Source organism: Petromyzon marinus, chromosome 58 (assembly GCF_048934315.1).
Source record: "Petromyzon marinus isolate PM22_M1 ecotype Great Lakes invasive population chromosome 58, UKy_Petmar_22M1.pri1.0, whole genome shotgun sequence".
In the NCBI taxonomy this organism is placed as follows: Eukaryota; Metazoa; Chordata; class Hyperoartia; order Petromyzontiformes; family Petromyzontidae; genus Petromyzon; species Petromyzon marinus.
In genome coordinates this window covers 901,934-920,336 of record NC_133724.1, presented here as the reverse complement: position 1 = coordinate 920,336, position 18,403 = coordinate 901,934, and the positions used below count along the sequence as shown (strand labels likewise).

The window sequence follows — 18,403 nt, the reverse complement described above, 5'->3', positions numbered from 1 at the left end:
GGTGGCCCTGCCCGAAAACCCTAAAGGTCAACGCTAGCTCCTAGTCGCTCATCATCATCACCGTCATCCATGGGCATATCGCCCGTCATTTCTTATTTCCACTTTTCCTTTCTGCCTTGTGCCAATCTACTCAAATTCGTGGCCACCGGCTTTCTGGCACTGATCTCTTCTGATGTCGCCGCGAGGCCATTCTCGGTGAGGTCTTCCTCCGCACAACACCGCCAGCCCCACTCGGAGTCTCCCCTCTTGTTGCTCATCCTGCAGCCAGCGGTCAGTGGCAGTCCCTCATGCGAACCACCAAAACCGAGCCCAGAGCCCAAACCCCAAACTATAGCGTCGTGCGAATTTTATTGTTTTATCTTTTTATTATTTTATTGTTTCCCTTCTACGTGACATTACCGAAATAACCAAGAATATGAATCCCTGCAGTCACGAAAGCTTTAAATCAAAATTTAACCGCCTCTACGGGGAGGGTTTCCACATAACGTTGAGATCCTTCAACAAACTCCGGGATAAGAAGGCTCAGCTGATCGAGTCTCAGCTTTCTGAAGAGATGCCGCGACTCTGGGGTAATACCAATCGCATTTACACTGACCTCTGCTGCTGTAACTTCTAATGTGAAACAAATTCTTTCTAGAACTAGCTTAGCTCTTATCTCAGGGAAAATTAGACTTATACGCACCGAACTAGATCAGTTAGACAAGACACTCTACAAATCACACGTATTATTGACGGCAACAATGTCCACATCGGATTGGGAACATGTAGACAATATGACTGCCTCTTCAGCTGCCACTATGTCGACCAAATGTAAGGATAACCTGATTTCCAAATTTAACCTCTCAAACAAAAGACCGGACCCACACACCAAAAAGCTAGACGTTAACAAAGTCATAATTAATCGCAGCAACTTCTATTTTCGATGGTCTGAAATCCGTTTTAGCTAAAGGGCTAAACTTTGCAGTCACACCTAAACACATACCAGTTAATGATATCATTGCCCAAGTAGACGTGGCTCTCAAGGGCATGGGTCACATCGCTGCAGACGTAGCAAGATCTGAAATCGCTGCAACCCTTAAAAACGCTAAGATGCCAGCTAGCAACCTCAGCAAAGATGAGCGTTTTGAATTATATAAATTTAAAAAGAGGGATGACATTGTCATCCTCTCAGCCGACAAGGGCAATGCCACTGTCATCATGGATAAAATAGAATATCACAACAAAATTCAAGAATTACTCAACGATGGCAATTATACAAAAATAAAAAGAGATCCCACCAACAGCCTCGTCATAAAAACCAACATTCATTTCTGATTCAACCGCATTAATTGATCAAACCAAACAGTTCTCGTTGAAATCTTCTGCTGCCAGGCCACCAAGATTATACGGCTTACCAAAAATACATAAAGAAGATACACCCCTTCGCCCCATCGTCTCTACTATCAACTCCCCCACCTACAAACTGGCTCGTTTTCTGTCTGAAATCCTGCGGCCTTTCACTGGAAAAACCACCTCTGCGGTACAAAATTCTACTCACCTGGTATCGACAATCAAGGGTATTTCCCTGTCCCCAGACGACCTGCTTGTCAGTTTTGATGTAGTTTCCTTATTCACCAAAGTTCCTGTACCTGAGACCATCGCAATCATTGAAGACTTGGTTCATCAAGAACTTTTGATACTGGCACAACAAGGTCCCATTTCTAACTCATAACCCTGAATCCTCGCCATAACTTCTAAATCTAAACCTTAACCCTCGCTCCTAACCCCTAACACCAAGGCCTCACCTAAACCCGAACCCTTGCTCCTAACTCTAAACTCGTACCATGAACCCTACACCTCACATTAAACCGCTAACCTTCACCATGAACCCTGACCCTCAACGCATGAACTCCGAACACCTCACCATGAACCCTACACCTCACATTATACTCCTAACCTTCACCCTAAACCCTGACCCTCAACGCATGAACCCCGAACACCTCACCCTAAACCCTGACCCTCGACGCATAAGCCCCGAACACCTCACCATGAATGAGAATAAAATAATAAATTGATAAAATAAAATAACACAATAAAATTCTCACGACGTTTCGGCCACAACACAAGCGGCCTTCATCAGGTGAAGCGACGAGACTGTCTGGAGGACAGCGCTGGAGCGAACAAAGCCACGCTCAGATCGCGACCTTTAAGCTGTGTGAGAAGAAACAAAGCGCCTTGACAAAGGAATTAGCATAGAATTTAGCATTGAAATAGCTGAGTGATTAGCTTGTGACTGGTCACAGAAATGGCTATGTTAAAGTCAAAGCATACACATTCCCTCGACATTTAGAATCAACGTCGCGTTTAGAGTCCGTGGCTGCTGCTGCTGTACATTGGCACGTGTTGAGCAACTTCTCGTCGAGCCGTCATTTGTGATGTCCAGGTCGCTTCTGAAATAAGAGCTGCACAGCTCCGTTGTGACCTGACCTGCTATAAAATACAGAAGTAGTTTGAGTTGAGGTCTCCAATTTCAAGTGCAGTGCTCAACCGCGCGTGGCTGGACCGGGTGTGTCCCCAAAACCGCGGAATGCGGAAATGGAACGAATAAAAAAAATGCAGAAGTTCAAGAAAGGTTTCGATTTTGGAATCCGTGCCGTGCCGTGCCCTGCGACACGTCAATAACACGGTCGCGTAATGCTGCACCATCCGCACACGCAACAGAATCTCCCGTGCAGATGGAAACAGGATGGCAATTAGTCCAGCCGCGGGCAGGAGGGAGTGTGGAACAGATGGAGATTGGTCCACGCAACTTTTTGTGCTGCACCCCCTGCTACCTGCGGGGAGATTCACCCCCCGTCTGTGTGTGATCCACCAACCCCTCGCTACTGCCCCCCCACCCCCAAGTCGGCTCTATTCGAGGCCACGTGCAGCAGCGAAGCCATCACAGCCAGCCCCGAGTGCTGTGCGTGGTCTCTGGGTGTGCGTGGCCGTGGGTGTGCGTGGTCTCTGGGTGTGCGTGGTCTCTGGGTGTGCGTGGCCGTGGGTGTGCGTGGTCTCTGGGTGTGCGTGGCCCTGGGTGTGCGTGGCCGTGGGTGTGCGTGGTCTCTGGGTGTGCGTGGCCGTGGGTGTGCGTGGCCGTGGGTGTGCGTGGTCTCTGGGTGTGCGTGGCCCTGGGTGTGCGTGGCCGTGGGTGTGCGTGGTCTCTGGGTGTGCGTGGCCTCTGGGTGTGCGTGGCCGTGGGTGTGCGTGGCCGTGGGTGTGCGTGGTCTCTGGGTGTGCGTGGCCGTGGGTGTGCGTGGTCTCTGGGTGTGCGTGGCCGTGGGTGTGCGTGGTCTCTGGGTGTGCGTGGCCCTGGGTGTGCGTGGCCCTGGGTGTGGGAATTCCCTTGAGTGTCACGGTGATGAGGCCCACGCACCATTCACCGTGGTCATTGTTTTTTTCGCAGTGTGTATTTATAACACGACGATGTGTACGTGTGGGTGTACGAAGTGAAACTAAAATACGGAACTGGTCTTGACTCCTGAGCAGCGCCTGTGAAGGCCGGCACGGCACGCGAGGGGGTGGGTGGCCACCACCACGCCCGGCCGCCTTTGTCCCCCTCGTGGCGATGTTTACGACACACCGCACCACCAGGTACTCATTTCAGGCTGAGTCGACCTAGGGGGGGGGGGCAGAACCGGTTCACATTACCCTCGCTGGCGGTGGTGGCGGTGAGTGGAAATTGGAACTCGGGACCGCCGGATTCGTAGCACAGCGGCCACCGCTCACCCCCACAACTCACCCACCCACTCACTCACCCACTCACCCACACAACTCACTCACCCACACAACTCACTCACCCACACAACTCACTCACCCACTCACCCACACAACTCACTCACCCACACAACTCACTCACCCACTCACCCACACAACTCACTCACCCACACAACTCACCCACACAACTCACTCACCCACACAACTCACCCACACACACAACTTACCCACCCACACAACTCACTCACCCACACAACTCACCCACCCACAACTCACTCACCCACACAACTCACCCAACTCACCCACTCACTCACCCCCACAACTCACCCCCACAACTCACCCACACAACTCACTCACCCACTCACCCACACAACTCACTCACCCACTCACCCACACAACTCACTGACCCACACAACTCACCCACACAACTCACTCACCCACACAACTCACCCACACAACTCACTCACCCACACAACTCACCCACACACACAACTCACCCACACACACAACTCACCCACACACACAACTCACCCACCCACACAACTCACTCACCCACACAACTCACCCACCCACAACTCACTCACCCACACAACTCACTCACCCAACTCACCCACACAATTCACTCACCCACCCAACTCACCCCCACAACTCACTCACCCACACAACTCACTCACCCACACAACTCACCCAACCACACAACTCACTCACCAACACAACTCACCCACACAACTCACTCACCCACTCACTCACCCACACACACAACTCACTCACCCACACAACTCACTCACCCACTCACCCACACAACTCACTCACCCACACAACTCACTCACTCACCCACACACACAACTCACCAACACAACTCCCCCACACAACTCACTCACCCACACAACTCACCCACCCACACAACTCACTCACACAACTCACCCACACAACTCACCCACCCACACAACTCACTCACCAACACAACTCACTCTATTCCAGGCCCCGTGCTCTGGGTGTGCGTGGTCTCTGGGTGTGCGTGGCCCTGGGTGTGGGAATTCCCGTGAGTGTCACGGTGATGAGGCCCACGCACCATTCACCGTGGTCATTGTTTTTTTCGCAGTGTGTATTTATAACACGACGATGTGTACGTGTGGGTGTACGAAGTGAAACTAAAATACGGAACTGGTCTTGACTCCTGAGCAGCGCCTGTGAAGGCCGGCACGGCACGCGAGGGGGTGGGTGGCCACCACCTCGCCCGGCCGCCTTTGTCCCCCTCGTGGCGATGTTTACGACACACCGCACCACCAGGTACTCATTTCAGGCTGAGTCGACCTAGGGGGGGCAGAACCGGTTCACATTACCCTCGCTGGCGGTGGTGGCGGTGAGTGGGAATTGGAACTCGGGACCGCCGGATTCGTAGCACAGCGGCCACCGCTCACCCCCACAACTCACTCACCCACACAACTCACTCACCCACACAACTCACTCCCCCACACACAACTCACCCACACAACTCACTCACCCACTCACTCACCGACTCACCCACTCACTCACCCACTCACTCACCCACACAACTCACTCACCCACACAACTCACTCCCACACACAACTCACCCACACAACTCACTCACCCACTCACTCACCGACTCACCCACTCACTCACCCACTCACTCACCCACACAACTCACTCCCCCACACACAACTCACCCACACAACTCACTCACCCCCACAACTCACCCACCCACCCACCCACACAACTCACCCACCCACACAACTCACCCACCCACCCACACAACTCACCCACACAACTCACCCACCCACCCACACAACTCACCCACCCACCAATCCACGCTCTCCTTCAGGGGAACCCCCCTACCCCTCCCCCCGGCTCCGTATTTAGCTCCGGGCGAGGCTCGCGTTGAGACGAACCCGGCACGCGCGTCCGGCACTCCGAAGGCAGCGGCGGCGGCGGCGGCGGGTCGCTTATCGGCTCCAGGTAATCACGTTGCACATTGCGGGATACATCTACAGCGAAGTCGAAGCCATATCGCCGAGTCTCCTTACATAGTTACAGTATCATACGGTATCATATTCTTGGTTCTCTCGGCAAAAGTCACGTAGATCGAAAACAAAAATCTAAATTGAAAGCAAAAATACCCACGACGTTTCGATCGCAACACCTGAAGAAGACCGCTTGTGTTGCGATCGAAACGTCGTGGGTTTATTGATTTTTTATTTTCTATTTACGTGACTTGACCGAAATAACCAAGAATACGAATTCCTGCAGTCAGTCAAAATATTTACAGTATCGTTACTGATGAGGCTCTCTACTGCCTCGATTGTAAGTAGGGGTGTATCTCCACGTCGTGCAAGGTCTAGAGAGTTGCACTAGCCGAGAGCGAGGGTGTATTTGGCCTACTCTTCCACTCTGGGCGTTGGCTAATCAGCGGTGGGTGGGACGTCTCCGTCGCGACGAGCAGACGCTCACAGCAACGAGCGGAGCGCCAGGCCGCTAAAGTCGCAACGAGTCGACGCAGCAGCAGCGGCGGCAGCGTGGTAACGAATGCGGCGGTGCCGTCTGTCACTCATCTCGAGCCCTGCGTCTGTCCCGTGACCTCTCCCCTGCGTCTGTCCCGTGACCTCTCCCCTGGGTCTGTCCCGTGACCTCTCCCCTGGGTCTGTCACTCATCTCGAGCCCTGCGTCTGTCCCGTGACCTCTCCCCTGGGTCTGTCACTCATCTCGAGCCCTGCGTCTGTCCCGTGACCTCTCCCTTGCGTCTGTCCCGTGACCTCTCCCCTGGGTCTGTCCCGTGACCTCTCCCCTGGGTCTGTCCCGTGACCTCTCCCCTGGGTCTGTCCCGTGACCTCTCCTCTGGGTCTGTCCCGTGACCTCTCCTCCAGCCAAAGCAGCGAGCCTTCGACACTCCGCGTGCACCTAGCCTGGCACAGCGCGCCGTGGCGGACGTCACCACCACTTAGTGGTTGCTATTAGCGGCTGTTGTTGTTAGTCACAAATAGCACCCAGGAGACTCCGACCCGCAGCGCAAGCGGTCAGCTCAGTGGTAGTCAATAGTCGCATAAACTAACCACGTGTCAACCTCATGGGCAGCACGCAGGGCAAAGCAACATCCACCACCACCACCACGAGGACGTCCTCAAGGTGACCAGCGAGCTGGTGCAACCCATCGGCTCTCTCAACGTTGCCCCGACGTTCGCTCGTTGCCGAGGAGGGGCTCCCGGGGGTCCGAGGCGAGGAGAGCGGCCACGCGATGGAGTGGCAGCGGCCGCGGGCCCTGCTGGTGACGGAGGCGGCCAGCGGCGCCATGCGCCTGGTGGAGGAGACCGCCGCGCTCGTGGCCCGCGCCGAGAAGCCGGCGGTGGTGGTGGCCATCGCTGGGCGCTACCGCACGGGGAAGTCGTTCCTCATGAACAAGCTGGCGGGGAAGCACAGCGGTACGTGGGGCTGGTGGAGGTGGTGAGGGTTGTGGTGGGGCTGGTGGTAGTGGTGGTGGGGTTGGTGGTAGTGGTGGTGGGGCTGTTGGTGGTGGTGGTGGGGCTGGTGGTGGTGGGGCTGGTGGTGGTGGTGGTGGGGCTGGTGGTGGTGGTGGTGGGGCTGGTGGTGGTGGTGGTGGTGGGGCTGGTGGTGGTGGTGGGGCTGGTGGTGGTGGTGGTGGTGGGGCTGGTGGTAGTGGGGCTGGTGGTAGTGATGGTGGTGGTGGTGGGGCTGATGGTGGGGCTGGTGGTAGTGATGGTGGTGGTGGGACCTTACCATCAGCCCCACCAAAACTAAGCATCTGCCTTGGTATTTTGTACCATCGGACACTCCACCCCCACAACTCCCAATCGGTGATGGGGCAGTTGTGGATATAGTGGAGAGTTTCCCATACCTGGGCAGTGTGCTTATGACCGGCTCCAGTTTAACAGCAGAGGTCTCACTCCGAATCAGTCGAGCGGCAATATATTTTAATCGATTGCGTAACGCTGTGTGGAAGCTACCTGGTCTGTCGCTCCGCACGAAGCTTCAAGTCTTCTCGGCCACGGTCATTCCATCCCTTCTCTACGCTTGCGAAACGTGGACCCCCCTAATGGAACATCTTCGCCGGATAGAAACATTTAGGCTGGCCTGCCTACGATCCATTCTGGGTTTAACGAGGCTGGATTGTGTGAGGAGCTCACAAATCCTTGAAAGATCTGGGCAAGGTCCCATCGGTGAGCTCCTCCGGCAGGCAAGGCTGCGATGGCTGGGTCATGTAGCCCGCATGCCCAGCCACCGCATGCCGATACAGCTTTTGTTCGGCCGGATCGAGGGGGCTAAACGGGCGCGGCACGGGCTAGAGAAGAGATGGAGTGATGTGGTACAGGAGGACGTGGAGCTGAGTGGACTTGCCGATGACTGGTACCAGCGGTGCCAAGATCGGCCTCTGTGGAGGAGGCTCGTGAAGGACGCTACTGAGCAGTTATGAGGCAGTCGCCCTCCAGCAACAACGGAGGGTGGAGGAGCGACGCTCACAACAACGAGCGGAGCGCCGGGTGGCTAAAGCATAGCAGGTTGGCACAGTAGGGGGCACAGGTGGTGCATCAGCCAGTCATCTCAGTCAGTCGACCCGTGGCACCTGGGTCTGCCCCGTGACCTCCTGCCCGCGGGCGTTCGACACTTCACGTGGCCTCAAGGTGCACATGGCCTGGCACAAGCGTCGTGGTGACGTCACCGCCACTTAGTGGCGAATAGCGGTTGTTGTTGTTGTTGTGTGTGGGTGTGTAAGTGTGTGTGAGTGTGTGTGTGGGTATGTGTGTGTGTGAGTGTGTGGGTGTGTGTGAGGGAGTGTGAATGTGTTAGTGTAGCGGTTAGCGGTAGTGTAGCGGTTAGCGCGCTGCGCCGTGAACCTGGCGACCCGGGTTCGATTCCCGCTCACGGCCAACACCACCGGTGACGATTATCTGAACCGATCCCGGGGCCTCCCCTAGTGCTGGATGCGGCGTGTAGTAACCATCGCCGCCGGGGGAGACAAAGGCGGCCGGGCGTGGTGGTGCTGGCCACCCACCCCCTCACGGATCCGGCAGCCTTCATCGGCGTTGCTGCTCGCGAACAGCACTTGCCCCTCAAAGTCTGCTGGAGCCTTTACGGGCGATCTTTGCCTTTGTATTGGCCGCTCAGCGACCCCCCCCCCCCCCCCCCCGCGTTGTACTGCACTCTCTCGCTCTCTCTATGTGCACGCGTCTACGGTGAACATCTTTCGCGCCGGAGGTGCCGAGGACAATCGTGGTCAAGGCGATTACGAAAAAAAACCCCGATATCGCGATAATCGCCATATCGTCAAGTTGTAGTATTGTAGCGATGAACGATATCGCGATACTGCTCTGTTTCTTGCTGCTCGCTGTTGCTCTGCCGTCTCGCGGCTTGGCATTTGGAGAATGTTTTGTTTGTTATTTATTAAAGGGCAGGGGTTTGTGTATGTACGTGTGTGTGTACGTGTGTGTGTACGTGTGTGTGTGTGTACGTGTGTGTGTGTACGTGTGTGTGTATGTGTGTGTGTGTACGTGTGTGTGTACGTGTGTGTACGTGTGTGTGTACGTGTGTGTGTGTACGTGTGTACGTGTGTGTGTACGCGTGTGTGTGTACGTGTGTGTGTACGTGTGTGTGTATACGTTTGTCTGTACGTCCGGCAAAACAACCCCCTACCTCCTTGCGGTGCCGGACGGGCAACTCTGTCGTGGACAGTGCTGTGGGGGAGGGCCAATTCCGATTGGCCCTCTCCCCTCATGGCGTCTGTGACCACCACAGGGCCTAAACGGGGGCTCTGGACGGGTGCGAGGGGCTAGTAACCCCTCCACCTTCAAAATTTTTACCACGAAACCACGAATAAAAATTTTAACTAATAAGCTTGTGCCGGAGGCCCCGGGAGGACAGGCGTCTATGACGTCTCCTGGCCAAACCCCAATTGGCGGAGCCAGGAGATTGAATGTCTATCCTCGGGGCTCCTCCAGAAACAACGAAAAGCCACTTCGTCTGGCCACGTGGAATGTTCGAACGCTCACTGCGGAGGAGAGGCTGCCACTCCTCTGTCGGGAGCTGGACCGGTACCGCCTGGATCTCTGTGGCATTCAGGAGGTCCGGTGGACCGGTTCTGGCTCCTGCCACCATGAGGGGTGGACAGTCCTCTACCCGGGGCAGCAGACTGCCAAACAACAGGGTGTGGCTCTTCTTTTGAATAAAAGAATGAAGGGGACTTGGGAGCGTGGCGGTGAGGTGTGGGAAGCTGTAAGCCCCAGGCTACTTTGGGCTTGCCTTCCCATCAACCGGAGGCGAGGAGTGGTGGTCGTGGTTACTTATGCCCCCACCGAAGACGAACATCCGTGGAGGGATGCAGGCAAAGCCGATGAGTCAGATGCCTTCTACGACATCCTGTCACAGGTGCTGGCTAAAGTGGCCCCTCGGGATAGAGTAATCTTGTTGGGTGACTTCAATGCCCGAGTTGGTCATGATGTTGGCACCTGGTATGGAGTGATTGGAAGGCATGGGCCAGATCAGCTCAATAACAACGGCACGAGGCTGCTAGATTTTTGTGCAGCTCATGGGCTTGTAATTACCAACACGCTGTTCCGGCATCGGCGCATCCACACAACATCATGGATGCATGCCGGGTCCAAGCAAGAACATCTGCTGGACTACATTGTGACGGACCAGCGGATGCGAGCCCATGTCCTTGACACCAGGACCTACCGTGGAGCTGAACAGCCCTCTGACCATCAACTAGTCATCTGTAAGATGCGCCTGCCATTCTTCCACTCCGGTGGTGGGTGTACATCCAGGACCCCATTCCAACCTAAAGTGGCCTGGTCTCAGTTAGCTAATGAAAGTTGCAAGTGAGAATTTCATCATCGCTTGCGGCTGGGGTTGGCATCGTCCCCCACTCCTCCTGATGTCGAGGGTAAATGGGCGAAGTATAGGACTGTGACTCATGCAGTTGCATTGGCTGCTTTGGGTACGCGGTCCAGACCTCCCCAGAGACCCTGGCTGACAGAGGAGGTGTTCAGGATGGTTGAGAAAAAGCGACAGGCCCACAGTCATCGGCTACAGAATCCCACGTCAGAGAATGAGGAGGCTTACCGCAGCCTTCGCTCGGAGGTTCGGAGAGCCGTGAGGCGCTGCAAGGATGGGTGGTGGTCGCGGGTTGCTGAGGAGATGGAGTCTCCCTCATTGGCTTGCGATCACAAGTCACTCTTTAACTCCATAAAAAAGTAACCTGCAGCGCTACACCTATTACCATCATTAGGGAAAAAAACGGTGATCCAATCTCCGACCCCCAGAAACAGGTTTGCAGATTTGCTGAGCATTTCTGTGAGGTCCTGGGGGAGGGGAAATCCCTCAGGCAGGAAAACATTTTGGCACAAAGTGGGGATGACCCTGCTGCGGCTGCGGTGCCTCAAATATTGGAGGAAGTCACCCCCTGTGAGTGGCTGGCTGAGGTGCCATCTGTTGAGGAAGTACTGAAGGCGATCTGGAGTCTGAGACCAGGAAAGGCACCGGGCAGAGATGATATCCCAAGCGAAATGCTGAGGGAGGGTGGCGTTTGTGCACAGACTGCCCTATATGACATCATAACAACAGTCTGGACCACTGGACGAGTTCCGCAGGATTGGAATATGCCCTGGTGATCCCCCTCTTTAAGAAGGGGGACCGCACAGACTGTAACAACTACAGGGGCATCTCACTCCTCAGTGTGCCGGGAAAGGTCCTGGCAAGGATTATTCAACATCGCCTTGCCAGGCACGCTGAGGAGAGGCTTGCGGAGCCCCAATGCGGTTTCAGAAAAGGGCAGTCCTGCACAGATGCCATTTTTTCTGTCCGTCTGCTACAGCAGATGTGTAGGGAATTCCAGCAAGACCTACATCTCTGCTTTATTGACCTGGTCAAGGCCTATGATACCATCAGTAGGCCTGGGCTCTGGGTTGTTCTTCGTGCTTTTGGAGTCCCTGACCCTCTGCTCACGATCATTAAGGACCTTCATGATGGTGAGCCGGCCCGGGTAAAACTACGTGACCGGGAGTCAGAGCCATTCCCTGTACACCTTGGGGTGCGACAGGGATGTCCTCTGGCTCCCACATTATTTAACATCTATTTTGACCACGTAGTTCGTGAAGCCTTCAATAGCTGTACCGGGGCAATCTCCATTTGGTACAGATATAATGGGAGGAAGATCGATGCCCGGGTGCGGTCAAGGGATGGCTCCCTATTGCTCAACCACGTTATTATGCCAATGATTTGGTAATAGCTGCTCATTCAGAGGAGGAGTTGGAGACGCTGCTGCTGAGACTGGACCGTGCCACTAAGAGATGGGGCCTTACCATCAGCCCCACCAAAACTAAGCACCTGCCTGGGTATTTTGTACCATCGGACACACCACCCCCACAACTCCAAATCGATGATGGGGCAGTTGTGGAGAGAGTGGAGAGTTTCCCATACCTGGGAAGTGTCTTTATGACCGGCTCGAGGGTTAACAGCAGAGGTCTCACTCCGAATCAGTCGAGCGGGAATATCTTTTCATCGGTTGCGTAACGTTGTGTGGAAGCTAACTGGTCTGTCGCTCTGTGCTAAGCTTCAGGTCTTCTCGGCCACGGTCATTCCCTCCATTCTCTATGCTTGCGAAACGTGGACCCCCCTAATGGAACATCTTCGCCGGTTAGAAACATTTAGGCTAGCCTGCCTACGATCCATCCTGGGTTTAACCAGGCTGGATTGTGTGATGAGCTCACAAATCCTTGAAAGATCTGGGCAAGGTCCCATCGGTGAGCTCCTCCGGCAGGCAAGGCTGCGTTGGCTGGGTCATGTAGCCCGCATGCCCAGCCACCGCATGCCGAAACAGCTTTTGTTCGGCCGGATCGAGGGGGCTAAACGGGCGCGGCACGGGCTAGAGAAGAGATGGAGTGATGTGGTACAGGAGGACGTGGAGCTGAGTGGACTTGCCGATGACTGGTACCAGCGGTGTCAAGATCGGCCTCTGTGGAGGAGGCTCGTGAAGGACGCTACTGGGCAGTTGGAGGCAGTCGCCCTCCAACAACAACGGAGGGCGGAGGAGTGACGCTCACAACAACGAGCAGAGCGCCGGGTGGCTAAAGCACACCAGGTTGGGACAGTAGGGGGCACAGGTGATGCATCAGCCAGTCATCTCAGTCATCTTAGTCAGTCGACCCGTGGCACTTGGGTCTGCCCCGTGACCTCCTTCCAGCGGGCGTTCGACACTTCATGTGGCCTCAAAGTGCACATGGCCTGGCACAAGCGTCGTGGTAATGTCACCGCCACTTAGTGGCGAATGGTGGTTGTTGTTGTTGTGTATGTGTGTGTACGTGTGTTTGTACGTGTGTGTGTGTACGTGTGTGTGTACATGTGTGTGTGTACTTGTGTGTGTGTGGGGAGCGGTAGTGTAGTCGTTAGCGCTACGCTGCGCTACGAACCCAACGTCCCGAGTTGAATTCCCGCTCACAGCCAACACCGCCTGTGACGATTGTCTCAAATGAATACCCGGTGCGGTGTGTAGTAAACATCGCCACAGGGGAGACAAAGGCGGCCAGGTGTGGTGTTGGCCACCCACCCCCTCGTGTGCCGTTCCGGCCTTCATAGGTGCTCGCTAACAGCACTTGCCCCTACAGTCTGTTAAGGCTATGCGGGCGATCTTTGTCTGGTGTGCATTGGAGAGACAAAGGCGGTCGGGCGTTACGCTGGTTATACCCTTCCTCGTGTGCCACAGTGCTGGCCTATTAAATAGGAGCTGCTCCTCGCTAGCAGTACAAGGACCATGCACACAAACACACGTGATAACAATGTCACATTGTCTGCGGAGTGGCCTACACTGCAGGCAGCGATGTGACTCTGTTCACGAGGTGTTCAACGAGTCAGCTGAATTACTCGACACTATGATAACGAACACCGGTTGAGCCAGAGATATCCCACGACCGGCTGAACACTCAAGAACTTGTTTTTCTTGTGGCAAGGTGATTCGTATAAACAAAAGGAAGGCGCAGCAATGGGCTCTCCTATGTCTCCTGTGATTGCGAATTTGTACACGGAAGATTTTGAAGCAAAAGCCGTAGCTTCAGGCGCACTAAAACCATCTGCTTGGTTTAGATGTGTGGATGACACATTCATCATAGAGGTTTTTTTGGGTTAAATCGCGTAAATATATAAATGTTGTGTCGTTAAACCCGCCACCACCCGACACAGCCAACTAGTAAGGTTTGTCGCGTAAACACAACATTTGCAATCTGAGTACGACGTTTCGCCAATAATTACAACTAGCTTCATCAGGCGACAGCCAGTTTTACTAACCTTACTAGTTGGCTGTGTCGGGTGGTGGCGGGTTTAACGACACGACATTTATATATTCATTATTTATATATTTACCCAAAAAACCTATTATGGATGATATTGGTCGCGAAAGCCTTCGTATTAAGGATGCCAAATTGGTGGTCTGGCCACACAGCAAAGATACACTTAAAGAATTTCTAAATCATCTCAACTCGCAAAACCCATGCATCCAGTTCACCCTGGAAGTTGAGGTTGACAGAAATCTCCTATTTCTGGATATTTTGCTCGGGCGCGGTCGAAACGGTGAAATAACGCGCAGTGTTTACCGGAAAAAAACACGCACACTGACGCCTATCCATCAACCCCTCTGAAGAAGGGAGTTTCCCCACGTCTGTGTGTGATCCATCAACCCCTCTGAAGAAGGGAGTTTACCCACGTCTATGTGTGATCCATCAACCCCTCTGAAGAAGGGAGTTTCCCCACGTCTGTGTGTGATCCACTAACCCCTCTGAAGAAGGGAGTTTCCCCGCGTCTGTGTGTGATCCACTAACCCCTCTGAAGAAGGGAGTTTCCCCACGTCTGTGTGATCCACTAACCCCTCTGAAGAAGGGAGTTTCCCTACGTCTGTGTGTGATCCATCAACCCCTCTGAAGAAGGGAGTTTCCCCACGTCTGTGTGTGATCCACTAACCCCTCTGAAGAAGGGAGTTTCCCCACGTCTGTGTGTGATCCACTAACCCCTCTGAAGAAGGGAGTTTCCCCACGTCTGTGTGATCCACTAACCCCTCTGAAGAAGGGAGTTTCCCCACGTCTATGTGTGATCCACCAACCCCTCTGAAGAAGGGAGTTTCCCCACATCTATGTGTGATCCACCAACCCCTCGGCTACCCGCCGCGTGTTGTGGTCACGTTGTGACGTCAGTGATAAAGAGCTTTATAGCTCATCGGATTCCTCCTGCAGTCCCAATATTTTAATACCACTGCCTTCCCGCTCCTCGTCTGTAGCTCTTCCTCCTGGTGCCTCTGAGTCGTCCTCTCTCTCTGAGTCGTCCTCTCTCTCTCTGAGTCGTCCTCTCTGAGTCGTCCTCTCTTTCTCTGAGTCGTCCTCTCTCTCTCTCTCTGAGTCGTCCTCTCTGAGTCGCCTTCTCTCTCTGAGTCGTCCTCTCTGAGTCGTCCTCTCTGAGTCGCCTTCTCTCTCTGAGTCGTCCTCTCTGAGTCGCCTTCTCTCTCTGAGTCGTCCTCTCTGAGTCGTCCTCTCTGAGTCGTCCTCTCTGAGTCGTCCTCTCTGAGTCGCCTTCTCTCTCTGAGTCGTCCTCTCTGAGTCGTCCTCTCTGAGTCGTCCTCTCTCTTGAGTCGTCCTCTCTCTCTCTGAGTCGTCCTCTCCAAGTCGTCCTCTGAGTTGTCCTCTCTGAGTCGTCCTCTCTGAGTCGTCCTCTCTCTCTCTGAGTCGTCCTCTCCAAGTCGTCCTCTCTGAGTCGTCCTCTCTCTCCGAGTCGTCCTCTCTGAGTCGTCCTCTCTGAGTCGTCCTCTCTGAGTCGTTCTCTCTGAGTCGTCCTCTCTGAGTCGTCCTCTCTCTCTGAGTCGTCCTCTCTGAGTCGTCCTCTCTGAGTCGTACTCTCTGAGTCGTCCTCTCTGAGTCGTCCTCTCTCTCTGAGTCGTCCTCTCTGAGTCGTCCTCTCTGAGTCGTCCTCTCTGAGTCGTCCTCTCTGAGTCGCCTTCTCTCTCTGAGTCGTCCTCTCTGAGTCGTCCTCTCTCTCTTGAGTCGTCCTCTCTCTCTGAGTCGTCCTCTCCAAGTCGTCCTCTGAGTTGTCCTCTCTGAGTCGTCCTCTCTGAGTCGTCCTCTCTCTCTCTGAGTCGTCCTCTCCAAGTCGTCCTCTCTGAGTCGTCCTCTCTCCGAGTCGTCCTCTCTGAGTCGTCCTCTCTGAGTTGTCCTCTCTGAGTCGTCCTCTCTGAGTCGTTCTCTCTGAGTCGTCCTCTTTGAGTCGTCCTCTCTGAGTCGTCCTCTCTCTCTGAGTCGTCCTCTCCGAGTCGTCCTCTCTGAGTCGTCCTCTCTCTCTGAGTCGTCCTCTCTGAGTCGTATTCTCTGAGTCGTCCTCTCTGAGTCGTCCTCTCTGAGTCGTCCTCTCTGAGTCGTACTCTCTGAGTCGTCCTTTGAGTCGTCCTCTCTGAGTCGTCCTCTCTGAGTCGCCTTCTCTCTCCGAGTCGTCCTCTCTGAGTCGTCCTCTCTGAGTCGTCCTCTCTGAGTCGTCCTCTCTCTCTGAGTCGTCCTCTCTGAGTCGTCCTCTCTGAGTTGTCCTCTCTGAGTCGTCCTCTCCGAGTCGCCTTCTCTCTCTGAGTCGTCCTCTCCGAGTCGCCTTCTCTCTCTGAGTCGTCCTCTCAGTCGTCCTCTCTGAGTCGTCCTCTCTGAGTCGCCTTCTCTCTCTGAGTCGTCCTCTCTGAGTCGCCTTCTCTCTCTGAGTCGTCCTCTCTGAGTCGTCCTCTCTGAGTCGTCCTCTCTGAGTCGCCTTCTCTCTCTGAGTCGTCCTCTCTGAGTCGTCCTCTCTGAGTCGTCCTCTCTCTTGAGTCGTCCTCTCTCTCTGAGTCGTCCTCTCCAAGTCGTCCTCTGAGTTGTCCTCTCTGAGTCGTCCTCTCTGAGTCGTCCTCTCTCTCTGAGTCGTCCTCTCCAAGTCGTCCTCTCTGAGTCGTCCTCTCTGAGTCGTTCTCTCTGAGTCGTCCTCTCTGAGTCGTCCTCTCTCTCTGAGTCGTCCTCTCTGAGTCGTCCTCTCTGAGTCGTACTCTCTGAGTCGTCCTCTCTGAGTCGTCCTCTCTCTCTGAGTCGTCCTCTCTGAGTCGTCCTCTCTGAGTCGTCCTCTCTGAGTCGTCCTCTCTGAGTCGCCTTCTCTCTCTGAGTCGTCCTCTCTCTCTTGAGTCGTCCTCTCTCTCTGAGTCGTCCTCTCCAAGTCGTCCTGAGTTGTCCTCTCTGAGTCGTCCTCTCTGAGTCGTCCTCTCTCTCTCTGAGTCGTCCTCTCCAAGTCGTCCTCTCTGAGTCGTCCTCTCTCCGAGTCGTCCTCTCTGAGTCGTCCTCTCTGAGTTGTCCTCTCTGAGTCGTCCTCTCTGAGTCGTTCTCTCTGAGTCGTCCTCTTTGAGTCGTCCTCTCTGAGTCGTCCTCTTTCTCTGAATCGTCCTCTCCGAGTCGTCCTCTCTGAGTCGTCCTCTCTCTCTGAGTCGTCCTCTCTGAGTCGTATTCTCTGAGTCGTCCTCTCTGAGTCGTCCTCTCTCTCTGAGTCGTCCTCTCTGAGTCGTCCTCTCTGAGTCGTACTCTCTGAGTCGTCCTTTGAGTCGTCCTCTCTGAGTCGTCCTCTCTGAGTCGCCTTCTCTCTCCGAGTCGTCCTCTCTGAGTCGTCCTCTCTGAGTCGTCCTCTCTGAGTCGTCCTCTCTCTCTGAGTCGTCCTCTCTGAGTCGTCCTCTCTGAGTTGTCCTCTCTGAGTCGTCCTCTCCGAGTCGCCTTCTCTCTCTGAGTCGTCCTCTCCGAGTCGCCTTCTCTCTCTGAGTCGTCCTCTCAGTCGTCCTCTCCAAGTCGTCCTCTGAGTCGTCCTCTCTGAGTCGTCCTCTCTCTCTGAGTCGTCCTCTCCAAGTCGTCCTCTGAGTCGTCCTCTCTGAGTCGTCCTCTCTGAGTCGTCCTCTCTCTCTCTGAGTCGTCCTCTCCAAGTCGTCCTCTCTGAGTCGTCCTCTCTCTCTCCGAGTCGTCCTCTCTGAGTCGTCCTCTCTGAGTCGTCCTCTCTCTCTCTGAGTCGTCCTCTCCGAGTCGTCCTCTCTGAGTCGTCCTCTCTGAGTCGTCCTCTCCGAGTCGTCCTCTCTGAGTCGTGTGCCGTCTCCCATTGCCCCCCCCCCCCCACGCTGCAGGCTTCGAGCTTGGTAACACGGTGCAGTCCAAGACGAAGGGCATCTGGGTCTGGGTGTTGCCCCATCCGGTCGACAGCAAAAAGTCTCTCATCCTCCTGGACACCGAGGGCCTGGGGGATGTCGAGCAGGTGGGTGGGTGGGTGGGTTGGTCGTCAGTCCCTTAGTCAGTCTGTCAGTCTGTCAGTCCGTCAATCTGTCAGTCTGTTGGTTAGTCTGTCAGTCTGTTGATTAGTCCGTCAGTCTGTCAGTCAGTCAGTCTGTTGGTGAGTCTGTCTGTTGGTTAGTCCGTCAGTCTGTCAGTCAGTCAGTCTGTCAGTTAGTCCATCAGTCTGTTGGTTAGTCCGTCATTCCATCACTCAGTCTGTTGGTTAGCCTGTTAGTCAGTATGTTTGTTGGTTAGTCCGTCAGTCTGTCGGTTAATCCGTCAGTCCGTCGGTCAGCCGGTTAGTCTGTCCGTCAGTTTGTCGGTTAGTCCATCAGTCAGTCCGTCAGCCTGTCGGTTAG

The 18,403-nt window shown here is 54.7% G+C and overlaps 1 protein-coding gene across 4 annotated transcripts in view; it reads left to right on the top strand.

Annotated features, from left to right (window-relative positions):
* The first annotated feature begins 3,199 nt into the window (after positions 1-3,199).
* LOC116955208 (guanylate-binding protein 2-like) overlaps positions 3,200-18,403 on the top strand; it is a 34,911-nt gene continuing 19,707 nt past the window's right edge. Inside the window, exons 1-4 of one of the 4 annotated variants that reach the window (XR_012929745.1) lie at positions 3,200-5,025; positions 5,617-5,712; positions 6,826-7,169; positions 17,900-18,027. Coding sequence is in view for 1 of the 4 variants with exons in the window: in XM_032976222.2 (XP_032832113.1) it covers positions 6,986-7,169; positions 17,900-18,027 (312 nt within the window). In the remaining 3 variants the exon portion in view is untranslated. Of the gene's footprint in view, positions 5,026-5,578; positions 5,713-6,825; positions 7,170-17,899; positions 18,028-18,403 lie in introns of all 4 variants that reach the window. The other 3 variants (XR_012929744.1, XM_032976222.2, XR_012929746.1) reach the window with 3 other exon arrangements.